Genomic DNA, 18,773 nt, shown 5'->3' with positions numbered 1-18,773 from the left:
CGACCAGTTCCAGATTGTAGCTTGGCTGATAGCGCCATCGTTTTTTTCTTCTTCTTCTTCTTTAATTCCCCCGCCATCTTCTGGGGCGAATTTTCCAGGACCAAAGCCCACATGCGCACCGACCGCCTATGTCAGCTGGCTCGGAGTTGAGTTGTAAATAATTTTACTACCGATATAAAAATCCTCACCTAATTTCATTTAATTAACACTAATGAATGGAGTCGTTGTTTTAATTTGGATGGCGCTTGTTGGGGGTGTTACTGGGGGCGCATAAAACCTCCTGACGTCGTGGTGTGGTTTAAGTGGCCAGTTGCCTTTGGGACTTTTTATCGAGTTTAAGACCTCGCGAGTAAAGCTTTTATTTTCTCTCTCTCTCTCTCTCTCTCTCTCTCTCTACCTATCTTTAGCTGGTCTGCCGTACAAGGTTTACGCTGGACATGATTCAGTGCTCGCGGAGAAGCGCAAACAGCGCCGGATACGAACGACCTTCACCTCTGCTCAGCTAAAAGAGCTCGAGCGGGCCTTCCAGGAGACACACTACCCGGACATTTACACGCGCGAGGAAATTGCGATGAAGATCGACCTGACGGAGGCTCGCGTACAGGTGAGTTTGCCTCTACAGACCTGACGATTTCCCTTCTGCATCCAAAGCGACAGTTAATCGAGTGGCTTAGCCAAGGACACATCTGGCCCTCGACAGGACTCTCCGTTGTGGACTACTCTACCAGGATTCGCTCCAGAACGTCACATTTTGGGAGCAACTGAGCCCCGCTCGGTTGATTGATTAAATTGTTTCCCTTTTTGCTGTCTCCCGGATTTCCGTCTGGAAAGGTCCTTGTGGGCGATTTTTTTAGTGCTTCTTGCGTTTCGTGCCCAATTCTCCGCCCCGATAGTCTCGGAAGAGACAGAGAAGGCTCGATTCACACGAGCCGAGGCGAGTGAATAAAGTCCATTATTTATGACACGTGCCTTGCTCAATATTTCATAGGTCCTTGCTCGGGAGTCGGAGACGATGCCGACCCGCAAGCACAGCCGGCCTGGATGGGCCGTTTCCGTAATGGTTCTGCATTTTATATGATGCGCCCTTTCCGCAGCGCACGCACATCATGGCGCTGGCTATTGCTCGGTGCCTTGACACATGCCTTACGATTACAGCAGCAGGACGCGTTTCAGTGAGGCAAGGGCGCCATAAATTTATCACCTTACACGTCGTCCTCCGTGTCCGGGATGGATTGGCTGTGCCGGGTCGAGCAATCAAGCAATCATGGTGGGCCCGAAACGAGGTGTATGAAGATGATCCAAAATTTCTCACCAAAATTGCTGCTGGCGCGTTGTAAGTCCGCGCTCGAACAGAAAAGCAGGTCATCGCCAGAAGTGACAGGTACCGAACGGAGAGCGGGAATGAAAGAATGATGGATTATTGGGTGTCGTTTGATGAGAACGCCTCTGTTGGGTGTGTTCATTCGGTTTCCCCTTCGCGCATCCTTAGAACACAATCACGAGCTTGTTTTGGGCGGGAAATTTTCATCTCTCGGAGAAGAGGTCGTGTGCGCGATTGCTATCAGTTTGTGTGTCACGGTGACACACGCCTGCGGAGCAGAGACACAATCGTTCTATCCCTCCCTGACGACTGGAACTAATCAACCACGCCGAACCAAGCGCAAGGCCTCGATGAACGGTCCCTCGCCCTTCGGGAAAACAAGTGTAACAAATTGATTAGGGCACTCGCTTGCTTTCGGTAACCCGATAGTGGCGTGTGAAGTGGCTCGAAATTGATGTCACATGCTGCCGGTTTTGTGCGATTTTATGGGGTCGGGCGCATGATAAGTGGTCCGGGAAGTGGGCGTGAAAAAAGCCCCGGAAAGCGCGCATGATTGCTCTTTTATTCGGCGTGGAAAACCTACCGAAAGTGCGTGGGAAATTATGCATCTAGCATCGGGATGGTTTGCTGGTAATTATTTCTAGATGGATGGACATTGGAAGGTTGTCCGTTTACGGTGCAACCCGATGATGTCCTTTTGAAGGGAAAACACTTTTAACCGACCTACCATGCTAGCAGGCTGGTGTTTTGATTGAATTACATCGAATGTTATCTTTAATTACATTACACCAATATTGTTCACCACTCGGCGCCGTGTCAAGTGCGGTGGAAGGTGTGGCTGGTCGGGTCCGTCGTCGCATTCGAGCACCGGAATGTTGCGGATATCTCGCCCTTGATAGACTGGTTAATTTACATCCTATTACCCAGTGTCATGCTGTCCCGTGTTGACGCTTGACGGGCGTGCAAACATTTCCATTTCAGTAAAGCAATTTTGCGCGCGTCTGCTTTGCGTCATACGCCCGAGAAGTGTCATTATTGACGTACCGCGATCGCGCACTTAGTCGCGTCGCATGTGTCAAACTTGACAGATGAGGAATACTACCGACAATTGCCTCCGGAAGCGGTTTGACCACTTCCGAGCCCGCGCTAGGTGTTGATCGATTCAATTTATGCCCGAACGTGCGTAACTGTAGCGCTCTCGAACGGGCAGCTGCACGATCGGGTGTGGTAGAATTTAATTGAAATTTCAATTCAATTATCGTGCATTATATGCCGCGACCGGTGCCGTACTGATGCCGATCGATGCCAGCGATGCAATCCGTCTGTCAATTTGCGCCAACAGTGAACGCTCGGAAGCGCTCCAACGGAAAGGACTTCCGGACAAAATGCTCGTTTGGTGGCGCCGTTCAATAATCAATCGGGCATTATTGTATGTCAACACGACGCGTCGACTGGCCCTCGGGCGGTCATGAACTCTGAGCGAACGAAACGAACCGCTCGTGGAAGTGATTATGTGATGGAACAGAGAGAAATGGTTTTCCAAAAGAATCAAAATTGGGAAAAAGCGAAAGCAGGAAAACATAAACAAAACGTTGGTCGAAAAAAAAAACCAACAGCCACGTCATCAGGGAAAGGAATGCGAGAATCCCCTTTATGTTCGCTATAAATAAAAATTAAATTTTTGAATGTTTCATTTTGGCGATTGAGAAAAAAAATGAAACGTGCCAGCAGCAGCGAGTGCAATAAAAAAAATACTTCCAAAATGCATTTTGCTAATGAAATTCGTTGGCGTTCGATGATGGAATGCAGTACGAGGAGGAAAAAAACCTGCCACGGTCGACCGTTGACGATGCATATTTTAAGACCAGAGTGGTTGTCCCTTCGCCTCCCATTAGCGTTGCTCTCGGGGGAGCCGAATTCGACTGGAAACCGTCCCGGTTGGTGGACGTCCACCAGTTGCAGGGTCTCATTAGATTGCACATATTGTTGAAATACTGCCACCGCGGACACGGTGACTAACAGATCGCCCCGCAAACGGCTACAAAGTAGTGCAGGAGATCGGTGTCAATCAGATCTGCCCTAGCCGGGCCGCTTGGTGGAGGTGTTCCGAAATTTCCGTCCGTAATTAGTGTCAAAATCGTCGCTGACGTTAACGTTTGTCGGTTGCGAGTGAGGATGACTTCATGCCAATGCCAGTTGTTGGGGTGGGATCAGGATTGATCAGGCTGTCAATTAACGTGGACTGGGTGGTGAATGTTGTGTTTAGTTCCGCACAGATTCTAGGCTTCACGAGGTCGTTGGACTGGTGAACTGTATTGCTTTCATTACGTTTTTAAGATACTTTATAGACAGAAAATTTGTAAATCCACAACATATTGCATTGATTAAGAGATTTCTGGCATAAACATTTCCACACATGGGCCGTTTGAAGCAAACCTGCTTCAGCAACACCTTCAGCTTTGTTGCACCAACTAATCTCTGTCATTCATCCTATGAGCAAACATAGGGTCGAAAAAAAAAGAAACCAGCCGATGCATTCCCCGTGACGGGAAATGCCAGGAGGAACCCTTCAGGCTCGATTTCGTTGCGATTCGGTTCCGACCCAAGAAACGATGATTGAATTAAAATTCATCACACATCTGTGGTGTTTGATGGCATAAACACGTCCCGCGAATCGGGGTAGTGCTACCAACGTGCCACAAGAAGGGGCTATTAAACTTCAATCCTGCTTGATGCCTGCAGGGGTGACACATGGAAGGTTAGCTGATTCGGTAGGGAATCATTTAAAAAGGAGCAAAACGGATCCGAGGGTGCAGTTGAGACAGAACAGAAAACAAGCGGGAGCGTTTGCAGATTTTTATGAGCAAAAATCGAGCTTAGATGTGGTGGTTTGTCGTCCTGTTCTCGAACGGCAGCATTAGGTTAATTAAACCGTATCATTGCACTCTTGTCTGGCTGCCTGCAGTTGAGATGTTGCCCATAACTGAGTGACGATTGATTTATCTGCGCTCGTATCGGACTCGGTTTCAAGGAGTCATTATTGCGCGGAGGGATTGCTCTATATAGAGGGAAGTCGAATGGAAATAAATTGTCCTCTCGAGTGCCGAACGAGGAGGACGTTCATCATTTTTCTTTCCGTATTGACTAATGATGAAGTCAGTATTTGCGAGTGCTTCAAAGCAGCACTCTTTCAAACGATACTCGGTGCTTCGATGCAAACATCAGATGAATTGCATTCGAAAAACTAGTGAAAAAAATGCCTGAATGATAGCCTCGATTATACGCATCATCCGAAGCAGGTTTGACGAGGCGAAAACAGAAAAATGGACCCAATGATGGACTTTCGGATGGATCGGGGAGGCCTAGCCCAGTTCCCAATGGTTTGGCGGTCGTAAAAGAAAATTCATTTCGTTCATTCATTTCGCCCCGGGTCGTGAGCAGAGAGTGCGAAACGAACGCGATACGGTTGGAAGGAAAGTACGTGAAAATTAAATGAGATAAAAATGGAGGAAAACAAAAAAGAAATTCCTGCTGTTACACGCATACACACGCTTGTTGGCCACGTTGTAAGACGTCGACAGGAAGAAACGACGAATACGCACTGAGGAAAAACGCCATGGAGTATATACGCGCGCGCGCTCAGGTCGTCGGCGCGTTCTCGAGCTAGAGATGTCAAAACTTTGAAACAATTTAATTCATCACAACCATGGCGGTACAATCCGCCAACATTAAGCCGAGGGAAAAAAGGGGACACAAAGCGGGGAGGGAAATAAAGCAACATTTTGCTTCACCCAACCGGATGTGGATACGGTGAAAGTATGGGCTAGGGAGAGAAAAGAAACCCGCGAAATTTATTCCCATCGCGAACGCAACGCCGTTCGTCTTCCGATGGTAGTAAAAATGGAGAACAAATACAAATAAATTCGTTTCATTCGTGACAGAGCAAGAGTTGCCTCTCTCTCTCCTTCTATCGTGCTCTTTTTCATCTAGAAGGAATGAAAGAGAACCGAAAGAAAACATGTGAGTCGGAATGGGAAAACATTCACAGCATGCTGTGTTTTGCCGGGAAACCCTCAAGGGTGTGATGTTGAAAATTAAAGCACCGCGCGCATTGTCGTCGGGCTAGCGAGATGTGGCAAAATTTAAAGATTTAATCGCGGTTCTCTCATTTGGGATGTTTGTGAAGAAAGCAGAGCGTAGAAAAGGTAGCATTTATTCCAGTTTCCCGAACACTTGTTACCGAATCGAAGCTTCTTCTAATCGAATGAATAATTGATTGAAGTGTAAGCGCATGGGATACGTCTCGGGCAGGACGGTTTGGGATGTTTTTTGTGTCCTTGGAGGACAAACATTGCAAAAAATTTGCGCACCAGATGTGTAGCACGAAAGAAACGACCGGTCAGTGTTCAGGTATAGTTGATGAACTGAAAAAAAGGAACACTTCATCGTCGTAGCGTGATCCGAAGGTACGCTGCTTTTGGCAAACTCGAAATTGAGACCGCGTTTAGAAGTGAGTGGTTAGTTTTTTTTTCTTGTATTGCCAATGAATATCGTACAGCAAATGAATGCACAATCAGAAGCAGCGTTTTTGCACGGCGAACTTTTCGCCGTCATAGTTGCCAAAACTGCTCGCGGACATATGTTCGAAGGTTGGGATGGAAAACATTACTTTAACAGCGATGATGAGAAAGTTTTAAAGTGTGTTTCGTTTGTTTAGCTATTTATAGCATAAATTTTGCTGTCTAAACTTGGTAGAATTGCTTATATAATGTTTTATCTGTTAAAGCCTAATAATTGCTGTTTCTTAATGATGTAGGAAAAAGTGAGAAGTGAAAAAAAGTGAATAAATACGCATTATTTTTTATAAAATACCGTTCTGAACAGAAAAGATATTTAAAAGGTTTAAAATTTTTATTACAAATGTAATTTTTAATCATCTACTATTTGAGAGTTTTTTGTACAAAATACAAAAATGAAACTATCTCTTTTTCATGATTTTTAAGCACCGTCAGCTCTAAAAGAATGCTGCTTTTTTCCCGACCTGTGGCGTATTTTTCCAATCCAATCTCAATTAGCACTCTACCCCGGATGGCGGACGGTCGTGTCTGGGGTTTCCGGTCCGGTCGATTACATCGTGTTACACCGGGACGAACGCAGTAATAATAGTCCAGCGAAACCGTATGGAAATACGGTACACCCGGTTCACATATGGTACCCGCAAGAATGGAATTATTTTTCTCGATAAATATAAATCGTCGTCGCCGCTCGTTCGTGGCCCACCTTGGGACGAGTTGCTCAGGCCGCTCCATCAGACCGCGCGCCATCGCGGCTCTCGGGACCGCAAATCATGAAATACTGGAGCCCAACCGGAAGCCAATCTGCCACGGGTTTTCCCGCCCAATCCGCGTCCTGGGGCCGAGTGGGTTTTTAATGGAAAACAAAATCAGCTCGTGTCTAACAGAGAAGAGAAAAAAAATAGCGGAAAACCCCATGTTTGACCTCTCCTGCATCCAGTTGCACGGTCATGTTGGTCGGAATAATAGCAACAGTGGGATGTGGAAAAATAAACGCGCACATGAACATGCGGATCATCACACGTGAGTGGGGGCCATTTTCATCCGCCCATACGAAGCTCGGCGCGCTGGGTCTCTACGAAGGGAGGCATCCGGAACGAGTTTTCCACGGGGCATTCCGCGCAAATGACCGCGTAGTGCAATAGGTTTCGGGTTTTGCCATTAGAAGCAGCTGTAGTATGATTATTAAAATTTATGCTTACGACCGGCCAGCCCAAAACCACGACGGTGGAAAATTATCCATTTCGCGGTCGGAATGGCACTGGCCCATGGTGGTCGGACAGGGCGCAGTAGTTTTGCGTTTTTTGCTCTGAAACTCGCGTTAGCGCCATTTTGAATCATTTTTCCAGCTATTTCCGTATGCTGTAAGCCCGTTTGGTGTCTGATGTTTGTGATTATCGTGCACAGGTGAAAAGATATCGGTCGGTTTAGCGCATCTGCATGCAGGTGCACGAGCTGAATTGCAGTGCAAAATGCACAAATTGTTATGACAAACAATCACTTCGGCGTTGCGGGCCCCTTGCCTGAAAAACGCAACCAAAAGTTGGAGCGTGCGGGCTGTGGTTGTGTCTAATCGAAATTCAAAATTCATGCTCAATTATTTATCGCTCAGCCATCGGACGAGGACGAACGTTCGTTTGACCACAACGAGGCGACGTGAGAAGGGCGTTGGATGTTGGTTTTCCACCTGCACCGGGATCAATCCCCGGGAATTAATACTATTAGTTCCCGGAAATGCCTGACTGTCACGGCAAAATCATAACCCCAAATGCCACACGGTAGGCGTTAGTCAGAAGCAATAAATTTCCTAAACGGACACGGTCGTTTGCGTTCGTGCGCATCCCTGCGGAAAACTTCTGGCCCGGGAAAGGTGGCAAAAATTGAATCGACAAATCGAGCAGGATCAGACCGAAAACCACAGAAGCAAGCCTCGGGCTCTATAGACGCCTTCAAATTCATTGGAGCTGAAGCCCATCGGGAATAGGATTTTGCAAATATTAAACTACAAACTAGCACACCGCCAGCATAAGACCAGTACCGAGGGCTTCAATAATCACTCGAAAACAATTTAAATAATTAGTGCTTTTTTCCCTGGAGACGATCGGAGGTGGTTTTTGGGATCGCCTGCAACGATTCGACTGTTTGGGATGCAATGCAGCTAAGCGCTGGCAGTGAACCGGTGAAGTTGATTGGTTTTTAGACTAGGGGTCAGACACAGACTTTCAAATCTTTATTAAACATACTGTGTTAATGCTGGGTAAAGGAAGATGATTTGCGGTAAAATAGGCCCATTAGGTAAGGGTGAATAATTCGGAGAGCAAAGAGTAACATTCCTGCTTGTATCGATATATCGTCATTACACTGCAGCTTCTCTGGTACAAAAGTGTTGCCTAAAGTGACAGTTCACAGGATAACAAATGATAGTGTCAGCTGTCACCGGGTTGTTTAGCCATTATCAAGAGGATATGGATGCTGCGAAATGTTTTATGTCGATTTGTTTCTATTTAGCAGGCCTTGAGGGACTTCTAGCTGAGGGTTGTCCAACAACACTGGGTAAAACGCATGTAAAACAAGTGCACTGGTGTAAACACCGTGCAACAATGAATAAAAAAGCATTGTGGTCATTACACAGTTTTCTGCATAAAAAGACCGGGGTGCCGTTTGCCTCCATTGGAGGAAAACGGCGTTAAAAATGGATCTTTTCGTATTGTCGCGTCCCTTCACTTGAAGGGTGATTTTCTTCATGCAGGGGGAACGCTACGGTCACGGAGTTAATTGAATAAACATCGAGTAACACGGTCGAAAAGTGATTTCTGGTTCTGCACTTCTGCCAGGGGTTGGGTCGCATTTTGCGCAAGGACTATGACGCAACCCTCCGCCTCGCTAGCGGATTATTATTCGTCGATTAACAAGTGAACGCACTGCTACACCCATCGGTGACCTGTCTTGCCACCACGCACAATTCGTCCCTCGCGATAATTCCCTTCGTATGGCAGTTTATAGTTCCGCTGCCGAAAAAGCTAATCAAACTTCACGGACCCGAAGGACAATAGCGCGAGGGGAACAAAACACCGATGACAATTCCTTACTCGCTACGCCATTTGACGTTTTACACCTCGGCTTTCCTGTTTCACTCAGAGTTCGCCGGTATCACCACCGTGATGAAGGGAAAATATTAGCACAAGTGCTTCGTTATCCACCGAGCAGGATAAACAATGCTTACTGTATTTAGTTTATTGCTTTACTCACCCTACGGTTCCGGGAACAACGTCCAAAATGCATCGCATCCCTTCGTCCTTTTTTTGGCTTCTCTCATTCACCCTAGCCCGATGTCGAGGACAATTGCAAGGGACGGAACGCGACCCTTGACGACCCTCGCGTGCATCATGGTTCTTGCGTTTGCACGTGGACGAAGCCAAGAATGAAGATATCATTCGAGCTCGATTGGGTGGTATTTGTTTAGCGAAAGTATCGCAACATCTGTCGCAAAGGCTGTTGTTCTGGTTTTCGGAAGTTGATGCAACCGCACATGTTGGTGAACTGAACAATTGTAAGAATAACGAGAACGAGAAAATCACTTATTTTGTAAGAACAACCATTAAACGCCAGATAATTCAACGAGAAGATTTTTTTTATTGTAAAAATCCTGCTTCTGTCTAATCTCAGCCATCCCCAACAGGTCAACTCCATTCGGCGAGCTCGAAGGTCCTTTCCGCAACGTACCCGTAGCCTGTCCCTTCAGCACACACGTCGTGTTCGGCTTACGTTGATTAAATTACAAACATAAATAAAAAGGAAAAAGAACCTCAATCCCAACGCTTGCATCTGCTCCCTCTTCGAAAGCGCTTTTATTGCCAATTGCGTACGTGTCACTTTTTAATGGCATCGGGGCACAAATTTATAGCCCAAGACGGTTGATCGATTGATCGGTGGCTCGCAACGAAAGACCGGGAAAATGGTATCCAGTGAAAAAAATCCTCACTAGGCCGGAAAAATTGTGAAAGAGAGCTCGATGGGGCAAAGCCAAAAAGAAGCAAAAAAAAATCGTCCGCGATGCGTGCGGGAATAAAGTTTAAATTTTTAATTCAATCAACTTAGAAATAAACGCCGTCTCCAAGGAGGCCTCCAATGATCGTTCCGGTTGACCCGTAAAGCAGCGCCCGAGCAAGCCGTCGTAAACTATCATCGAACCAAGCGGGTCAGATACGAACGCCGAGGAATGGAAATGGAAATCAGTTTGCCTCAAATCCTTTCACCCGATTCGGGATGGGTTTATGTCGGTTTTTATGGGCATGCCGATACGATTTTTTTACAAAGGAGTGTGTGTGTGAGAGAGAGAGTCAGAGAGAAAAGGAAATAGAAATCAAACCCCAGATGAATTTTAATCGCTCCCAAATCCACCACTCGAAAAACCGGTGGCGTAGAATTGAATTAGAGTCCAATTGGGTGCACCCTGATGCAGCCAACCAGCCCGGGTGGGCGAAAAAAAAGGGACCCAATTTCGCGGTTTCATAGCTCTGGCTCTAACCAAATCAAGAAAACCACCTCCCCGTATCGGGTGCACGAAGCAAACTCGCAACAAACCACCACCCAGCCGTAGATTAATTATTAATGGGGCAGTTTGTGTGAGCGATATTTGATGACGGACGGTGCGAGTATTCGAGAGAGTCCTGGCAACCAAAAAAAAAAGGATATAAAAAGTCCACCAACGGGCGACGATGACGGGCGTAGAAAATATTCGCAGGAAGCCCTGAGGGGCGGGTCATAAATACAATTTGGCAGGGAAAGTTTTATTCCATTCCGAGAGGCCGTTTTCGATCATAAAACAGCCCATCGGTTTCTAATTTACCCTTAAAGTCCCACCCACACGGGACCAGGCGTGCCCTTTTGCGGTGGCGAAAAACCGGCCCCAATATCCGTTGGGTCGAGGATAATAAATTGAATTGCCCGATCCCGGTGCCCGGTGGGGCTACAAAATCTTTATCGAAGATTTTCCATTTTAGTAGCAGCGTGGGCAAGCTTTCGGTGAGGTACCGGGGATAGGGAAGCAGCAAAACGAAAATAAAAAACTTTATCTAAGCGAAAAAGGAGCCCGCCGTCGTTGGGACACCGCTGTTTGAAAACCACCGGCACCGGGGGGTTCATTTAATTAGGCATTTTCCTTCGAGACTCGTGACACTATCGGCGGAGGTTTCGCTCTTCTCGTTTGCTGTCAATTTAGCAATCAGGCCGCCCAACGGCGCCAAAGAGCTGCTGGGTTCTCTAAGAGGGCAAAACAAAAAGAGAGACGAAATGTAGAGTTAAGAAAGCAGCAAAGAAAACTTTCCTCGCACATAAATTCCTGAGTCCATTCATCAAAATTGTCCAATATGCAAGTCATTTGTTGTTGCTTGTTGGTTTTCCTCCTAAGACATAATTTAAACATATCCTTCATCGACGATCTTGTGGTCACTTTGGTTGCCCACAGTTCGTCCTTACTTTCCGGTGAGGGTTTACTTGAAAATTGAAAAGAAAAACAACATACGCTCGCCAATGATGGAAAAGTCAAATAAAACATCATCAGGCTACAGGTTTCTTAACCGAACTTCGGACAATCCCTCCATCTTCCAGAGTCTTGTTCTTAGACATCACTCGACCTACCGGGCGCTCGCCTGCTGCGATGATGAGACCGATGAACAGTAAACACGCCCCAGTAGATCCTTTCCGGGGAACTAAATAGGGATAAAGATACAACCACCCGGCCGGGATGGGGATGGATATATTTATAAAAGCCACACATGGACGGTGGCGGCCGCCATAAATGAATTGTTTATTTTAATCATTCATAATCAAATAATAAATTAAGAAAGTTAAACACACAGCGCACACGCCCGTCGTCCTTCGTCCTTCTTGAGACCCATCTTTGAAGGCAGCATCCGTTTGGCGTACGATGTTTGCCATTGTGCTTTCTTTTCGGTGTCCACTCGGAAGAAACGAATCGACAAACGGTCGTAAGAACGGTTTCCTGCTGCGTTCTCGAGGAAAACGACCCGGCATCTGGGTGGTCATTTGTCGTGTTCGACGTCCGATTGCAGATGGCCAACGATATAAGACCAGCCAGACCTGGCCTGCAGTGTGTCTTGATTAGCTGGGGTCGGATGGGAAAGTTTGGTATGAGAAGAATACCAACATGCCGGCTAGAGCAAGGACAAAAAAAGTCGGTTTCCCGACAAAACCCTGAACAATAGTTCAGTGGGGGTGAAATGAAAACGCATAAAAACTCGAAGAAGCGGTGTGAGAGAAGAAAAAAATAACACCAGCGCTAAACCGGAGGCGCACGGAAAGATTCAGCACTAATTGCATTAAAATTCAGCACGATTTGGGTCAAGACGGTGGCCAAAAAGAAAATGAATCGGGCTGACCAGGGAGGAAAACGGAACCGGTCGGGTAAGCGGCAGGACAACAACCGAAACGCGCCGTGAATAGCAATCGGTTGGTGAGCGTGGGTGAGTTTTGCTAAGAAAGTTGTGGTTGAGAAGGAGATATAAAAGAAAGAAAAGTTTCACAAGGACTGCAGAAACAGACCATATGAGAAGCCGACAAATGGCGAAGATTTGCTCAACGGTTTTAAGTAATTCCGGCAGGGATTGGAGCTCGAGCAAACTATTGCTTGGTGGGTCTTCGGGAAAAAGTTTATGGCATTGCAGCTGCGTTAGAGCTGGTAAGCGCAACATTATTCATGAATGAAAATATTTCTTTTGGTTTTATTCTTCTCAAAACGGTTTAGAGTAATATTCAAAAATGTTACATTAACGATACGTTTTATCCAATGAAGTCAATTTTTAAGTAAATATGTTGTCATCATATCCTTACCCTATTGTCTGAAATGAAACTTTCCATCGTGTCACGAAAAATAGCTTCATTTTGTCACTATTTAGCCAGGAAGTTAGCGAACTCAGTTGACAGAGAAAACTCGTCAAATGGGAGTCCGAATGGGTGGTGGAAAATCCCAACGGTCAGTTCAAAAGTAAACAGCGTTACTTCAGCAAACACAGACTCGTTCTTCCGCTTGCTGGGTAACGTAACAAATGATGGATAAGGATTGAAAAGAAGCACCAAAAGGACACAGTACGGTGAGCACTGATTGGCTAATGGTAAGCCAACTGACCGTGAAGCAAAAGAGCGAGTGGAAAACAACGTGCACACACGGCGCAACAACACAACAATGTCCACGGCAAATATTTAGGCGAAAGAGCAAACGCAATTTCACCAGGCAGGTGACCGAATCAGGCGTGATTTACCAGCATTTAGCTGAGAGGGCTGTCGATGTTGCTTCGACAATCGCACAATCGCAGCACAAAGCGTTCACATTTGTGCGCCATTCGAAGCGCGGAAAAACGAGCAAACGAACTCCAATTCCGCGGGGTAAACGAAGCCTGGAGTAGGAGGGTTTGCCGGGATCCGCGAAAAAGGGTCAAACAAACGGAAGCCAAACATCACCGGGGCGGGGCGCACTCGCGCGAGCGTGAATTTGCAAAGTTGATTAGATATTTAAACACGACACGCGTGACAAAATAAAGCTTTAAAAATGGCACCTTTTCGCCTGCCGCGCTCCCTGGTGTTCGTCCTTCCCACCAAAAGAGCCACCACAGCGATGCCAGTGGCTCGTTGCGCTTCATTTGGTTAAAGTTTGTTGATTTCGACGTTTTTTTTTTCAAACCCACACTTCGCTCCACAGCAGCTTGTTTGCAGTTGGTTCGCTTTTTTGCCTCCTAGCGCTGTGACATTTTGTCAGTGCCCCCGCGTGGTGTGTCATTGTGCCATTGTTGGATCCTGGATAAAGGAAAAGGGGGGTAGCTGACTCCCGCACGCACACTCGGCTAAAATCCCGGTGTGTTTGCGCACCGACAAAGTTTGCCCGCTCTAATGCGCGCGCCTTCGCTTGGTGCGCGGAAAAACCAGCAAAAAGCTACCCAGTCGTTTCATTAATTGGCGCACGTAAATATTAGCTAATTAATTTGAATATTTCATAAACGACCCCCCTCCCCCCCATAACACTCTCTCGGCCTACTCCCGGACGTATGTGTGTGTGTGTGTGTGAAGGGAAGGAAAGGGAGCAAATCCACGCCAGGAATCGGGTGCCTACGTTTCCATCGCGGTAGCATACATTAAGGCGCAAAAGCAGATGCGTTTGGTTTCAGCGATTGACAGTTTGCCAACTGTTTGTGTTTGTGCTCCGGTTCGTGTGCACCGGTGCTGGCTGCCGTTGTTTCGCGTTTGCAAACAATCGGGTGCATTAGCAGGGAACAGGGAGTCGAGAACAGGGTGGCTTGTTCGCTGGCAGATTAGAATTTCGAGCGATATTTACCGCCAATAGTGTAATTAGTGGTAGCGGTCGAGGGTGCCTGCGTGCGCCGGTTCGTGTCGGGTTTATTAATGTTTGATAAAATCATTGCAATTAAGGGGCAAGAGGCCGTGCGCTGATGTGGCGGGATGAACATCCGAAAGATAAATCTATTTTTCATAGCAATTGGCGGCGTTAGACGGTGGCTGTAAATGACAATGACAGATTGTTTTCCTGAACACGCGTGTTCGAGCTATGTTTGAAGTTAGGTGTGTGACACACGTGTGCATTAAGCAACAAAATTAAGGACAGTCGTTGAGAAGGAATAAAGTTTGTATATGATCAGAAATTTATAAATCTTCGAGCTTTAAAAAGCTAATACAAAATTAAATCGTATGCCATTAGTTTACACAAGACATCGATGCTGTCGACGAAGGCCATGAATTTGCTTATTTGCTTACTCTTACTGCCAAATGTGTCACACCACAACTATCCGGTTTAAACTATTAATATTTTCACAAGAAATCTTCACCCCATTCTCGGAATGTAATCTTATAAAACTGCTCCCTTAGTTCCGCAATGAATGCGCTCTGGAATCCTCACTAAATCTGCACCACTTTGCTTGCTTTTTGTTTTTCTACCTCGCCTTGGGCAGGTCTGGTTCCAGAACCGGCGGGCAAAGTTCCGCAAGCAGGAACGCATCGCCCAGCAGAAGGTGTCCAGCAACAACAGCAGCAACAGCAGCAGCAGCAGCAGCAACGGCAGCAGCAACAACAGCGGCTCCGGCGGCGGCGCTAATCAAGATTCATCGTCCGTGAAGAGCGAGCAGAAGTCGTCGGCGAACGGCGGCAGCACGACCCCGAAGGACATCAAGCCGCCCGGCTCACCCTGCCTGTCCGTCACCACCCTATCCACCACGCCCAACTCGAGCGCCTCCTCCCACCAGTCGAACGGTGATATCAAACCAATTAATGGTAAGTGTTTTCCGCCGATTCCGGCACAACGTTTTCTTCTGCTTCGCTCTCAACCTAAAGCGATTCTTTGCCCGTTTTCCATCCTTTCCGGCAGTAGTGATTGTCGCACAATGATTGTCGTCCTACTCTCGATTTGTAGCACACCCACACATACACATGGCGAGGAGCAGGATGCGCCATTGTCATTTTCCACCCGCCAAAACATCCTCCCAGCGTACGCCATTGTACCGCTCCGGTTGGCGAAAGTGGTCCCATTTGGTATCGGGGTGGTGCTGTCGTAAATTTTTCATTATAAAAGTCACCGGAAGCCAGTCGGTGAGCCAGCTCCGATCGGTCCACGAACTCCGGTGTCGGTGGAAAAACAAATCAAGAGAAAACGCCACCGAGCTTGTTGATTTTTTTTTTGTTCGCTCTCTCTCTCTCTCTCTTTCTCTGTCATATTGTTAACCGCCCCTTTTTTCCTCCTCGCAAATGGTCGCTTTCATCTTCGATGGTAAGGAATTATGTGCCCCGACCATCCGTCCACCGCCCGAGAACCGTTTCTCCCCATATACTTACGCAGGATGCTCATCGGCTCGGCGTTCCGAAGCTCGGAGATTCGTCGTCACGACGGCGCGTCTTTGGGCGCGATGTAACGGTGCGCTTGCGATTTCCCGGAGATGTGAAGCGAAAGCTGCCCCACCACGCAAGTCATCGTGCGTTTGCCGCAAGGAGCCCACGGGGGCCGCATCCTGGCGCGGGCTGGTGCCATGGCGGCAGGCGCGACATTTTCGAAATAATCTGACATTAATTCGTATAAATGAACGGTGTAACAAGCAATTTTCTTGATTAAACCAATTTAATACATTTCGCAAGAACTGCCCGCCCTCGGTGTCTTTGCCTCAATCCTGCCGTTCGCTTCGTTCGCATCACAAACAAAATGAAGCGTGTAAGAGTGAGCTTTCGGAACGGACCTGGCGCTTACCGTGGAGACCATGTAACAGGTGGTTTCACATTCGCGGAACGCCCAATGCCATCGAAATGTGCCCGCGAGAAAGTGTGCGTACGCGCACGTATGTGTGTGTATGTTAGGACATATTTTTAAACTGAATCTTTCTTAGTCACTTTCTGACATGTTTGTAATGGCAGGTGCATTAGCGTTATGAGCACTAAATATATAAGGTCCCAATGTTTGCACCCGCATCGTTAAAGTTCGGATTGGAGAGAGTTTGTAACGCGCGATAGATTAATTCTAATTTGCCGGAAGTCATAAGTTACAGCCTGTTTGTGGGGCGAGTAATTCCCGGAAAGAGATTTCGTTCGTTTGGTAATGTGATTGAAGCAGTTTAATTGGATTTACTAAGTCGTGACGACATAACTGAACATTTCATTCAGTAAATTTACATGGCTTGATAAGTTACATCCTATTCAAGGAACTTTATAAAGTTCTAGCTTACTGAGTTTAATATTTGTAGCTTTATAATAATGAGAAAATATCAAGTTCCGTTGCATGAAGCGGTCGTGTTTCGTCATTAATAATGATGTTAAATAGTTCACAATTGTCTCCAAAAATTGGTTCGTATCAGCCTTGGAATCTCGGTAAACAAATAAGAAATAATTTAAATCTGCCTTCAATTTTCCATGCCTGTCTGATGCTTACAATCGACCCACAATCAGACCCACAATCACGTGCGGCATATCTCATAATGATCATCATCCTATACTGGCTCAATTCCTGCTCCGAATAGTTCATCATTCCGGCTGGTTTCGACTCACTGTCACTTTAGCTGAAAAGTTTCGTAAATCTCATTCCAACGGTCCTGCTCCTTCTCGGTCTCGATGCAGAAGCCCCGAGTCAACCATATTCATTTTCGAATATTTCGATCGCCTCTCACGATACGTCGCAGAGACAGAGTTTTGGCCGGGTGGATGGGATTTTTTGTTCGTTTTCCCTTCGATTCCTCCACACGACAGAGTTCATGCACCGGGAGTATGGCCAACGGTGACGGTGGTAGTGGCACCGGGCCCAACTTTTCCAGTTTATGAATTATGGATTATGAAGTTTCGCCCGCAACTACCACCCCCTTGGGGACCAGCGTTGCCGTCGTCGTCGTGGAACTATTCCACATTCGTTTTTGCGGTAGTGGCAGGATGCGATGGGGACTTGGTGGCATAAGGGCGCTATCGGCATCGTTTCGAGAGATCATCCGTAACTGTCGTGGTACGTTTTGTCGCATGTCACCGCAGGCAACCGTTCACCGAAGCGAACGGGCGCTCGAGTCCTGTCGAGTCCTTCCCATATGGTGCTTGTATGTGTGTGTGTGTGTGTTGGTGGGTGTATATGCCATTGGGATGTTCATTCGACTCGTTTGCATCGTGTTTCTCATGACATTTTTTATTCGCTTGTTCGCTTCTCCGCAGGAAAACTGACAGACGATCTGAACGGGGCTAGTCTCCACAACGGTCCCAGCCATCATCATCTCGTGGTCAGCAATGGCACCAGCAACAACAACAACAACAGCCATCACCACCACAATAACAACAACAACAACATCAGCCACAACAACAACAACAATAACAACAACAAGTGGAACCCGTCCTGCAACCCGCTGCTACAGAACCAGAAGTCAACCAACCATCTGAGCATGAACCACAACCTGCAGAACCATCACCACCACGCAGTGGCAGCCCTATCCTCACCCTTTTCGTCCTTGCTGGGAGCGGCAGCCGGTGGTGGAGCGGCCGGGTACCTGCTGGATCCACTCGGTGGGCTCAACAAGACGACTGCGGCCAATCATCTCTTCTAGATGCCCATTACAGAGCAGGATGGTTGAGGCATTAATTAGGGAATTTGAGGAGCTCTTGCGCACGCTGATTTGAATATGCTCGGTATTTTTTTGTCTTTTCTCGTTTCGTCCTTGTCGTGCTGCAGTAGTCACTAAAATTAGCCCGCTCGTCCGGAGAGCGTGGAGGTGGATTAATTAGGCAGCAGCTTCGTCCCAGGGGTCTCAGCACGCTTCAGTAGCTGGAGCTGAGAGGGAACCGGTTTAGGGGTGCGCCGGATCGAGTGATCGAGCTGACACCGACGTCAGTCTGTCATCGTCAGCGTGGGTGACATTAATCAAAAAAACCCCTTCTGGGGTACTAAGCAGCGCTAGGGTTAGAGAAATGGATGGACGCAACGGAAGAGGTTTGCGAAAAGCGCAGCAGCAGCAGATACGTCCACCGAAGATCAGGAACGAATACAGTTTGGTATACGGAACATGGGGGATTGCATCTTTTTACGATTAGCGTAAGCCGAGGGTTGTGCGTGGAGATCACTTGTAGGGACTCTAGATGGAAATGCTAAACACAGAGATAAATACATAACACTACTAGATGAAGAAACGAAGAAAGAGATGATTTCAAAAAGGAACAGTAACTAAACCACTAAACATACCCCTTAGTAGCGTACGACCCGGGAGAAGTTTGTAAATAGACGTTCTGGATTAAGGTGATCTTGGCTTAGATCGCCCGGAAACCATCATGCGGATACACGCGCCACGAATGTACGTACAGCGGCGCATGTTCTCACGCCAAAATGATCTCATTAAAACCCTTAC

General features: G+C 47.1%; 1 protein-coding gene across 1 annotated transcript in view; it reads left to right on the top strand.

Moving 5' to 3' along the window:
- The window catches only part of LOC128722046 (paired mesoderm homeobox protein 2A-like), a 35,316-nt gene extending 17,338 nt beyond the window's left edge, over positions 1-17,978 (top strand). The window contains exons 2-4 of the mRNA XM_053815861.1: positions 408-604; positions 14,874-15,192; positions 17,593-17,978. Coding sequence (XP_053671836.1) covers positions 408-604; positions 14,874-15,192; positions 17,593-17,978 — 902 coding nt within the window. The remainder of the gene's footprint in view (positions 1-407; positions 605-14,873; positions 15,193-17,592) is intronic.
- The last annotated feature ends 795 nt before the right edge of the window (positions 17,979-18,773 follow it).

Source organism: Anopheles nili, chromosome 2 (assembly GCF_943737925.1).
Source record: "Anopheles nili chromosome 2, idAnoNiliSN_F5_01, whole genome shotgun sequence".
NCBI lineage: Eukaryota > Metazoa > Arthropoda > Insecta > Diptera > Culicidae > Anopheles > Anopheles nili.
Note: the sequence above shows the minus strand (reverse complement) of the source record. Positions and strands in the feature narration are given on the sequence as shown.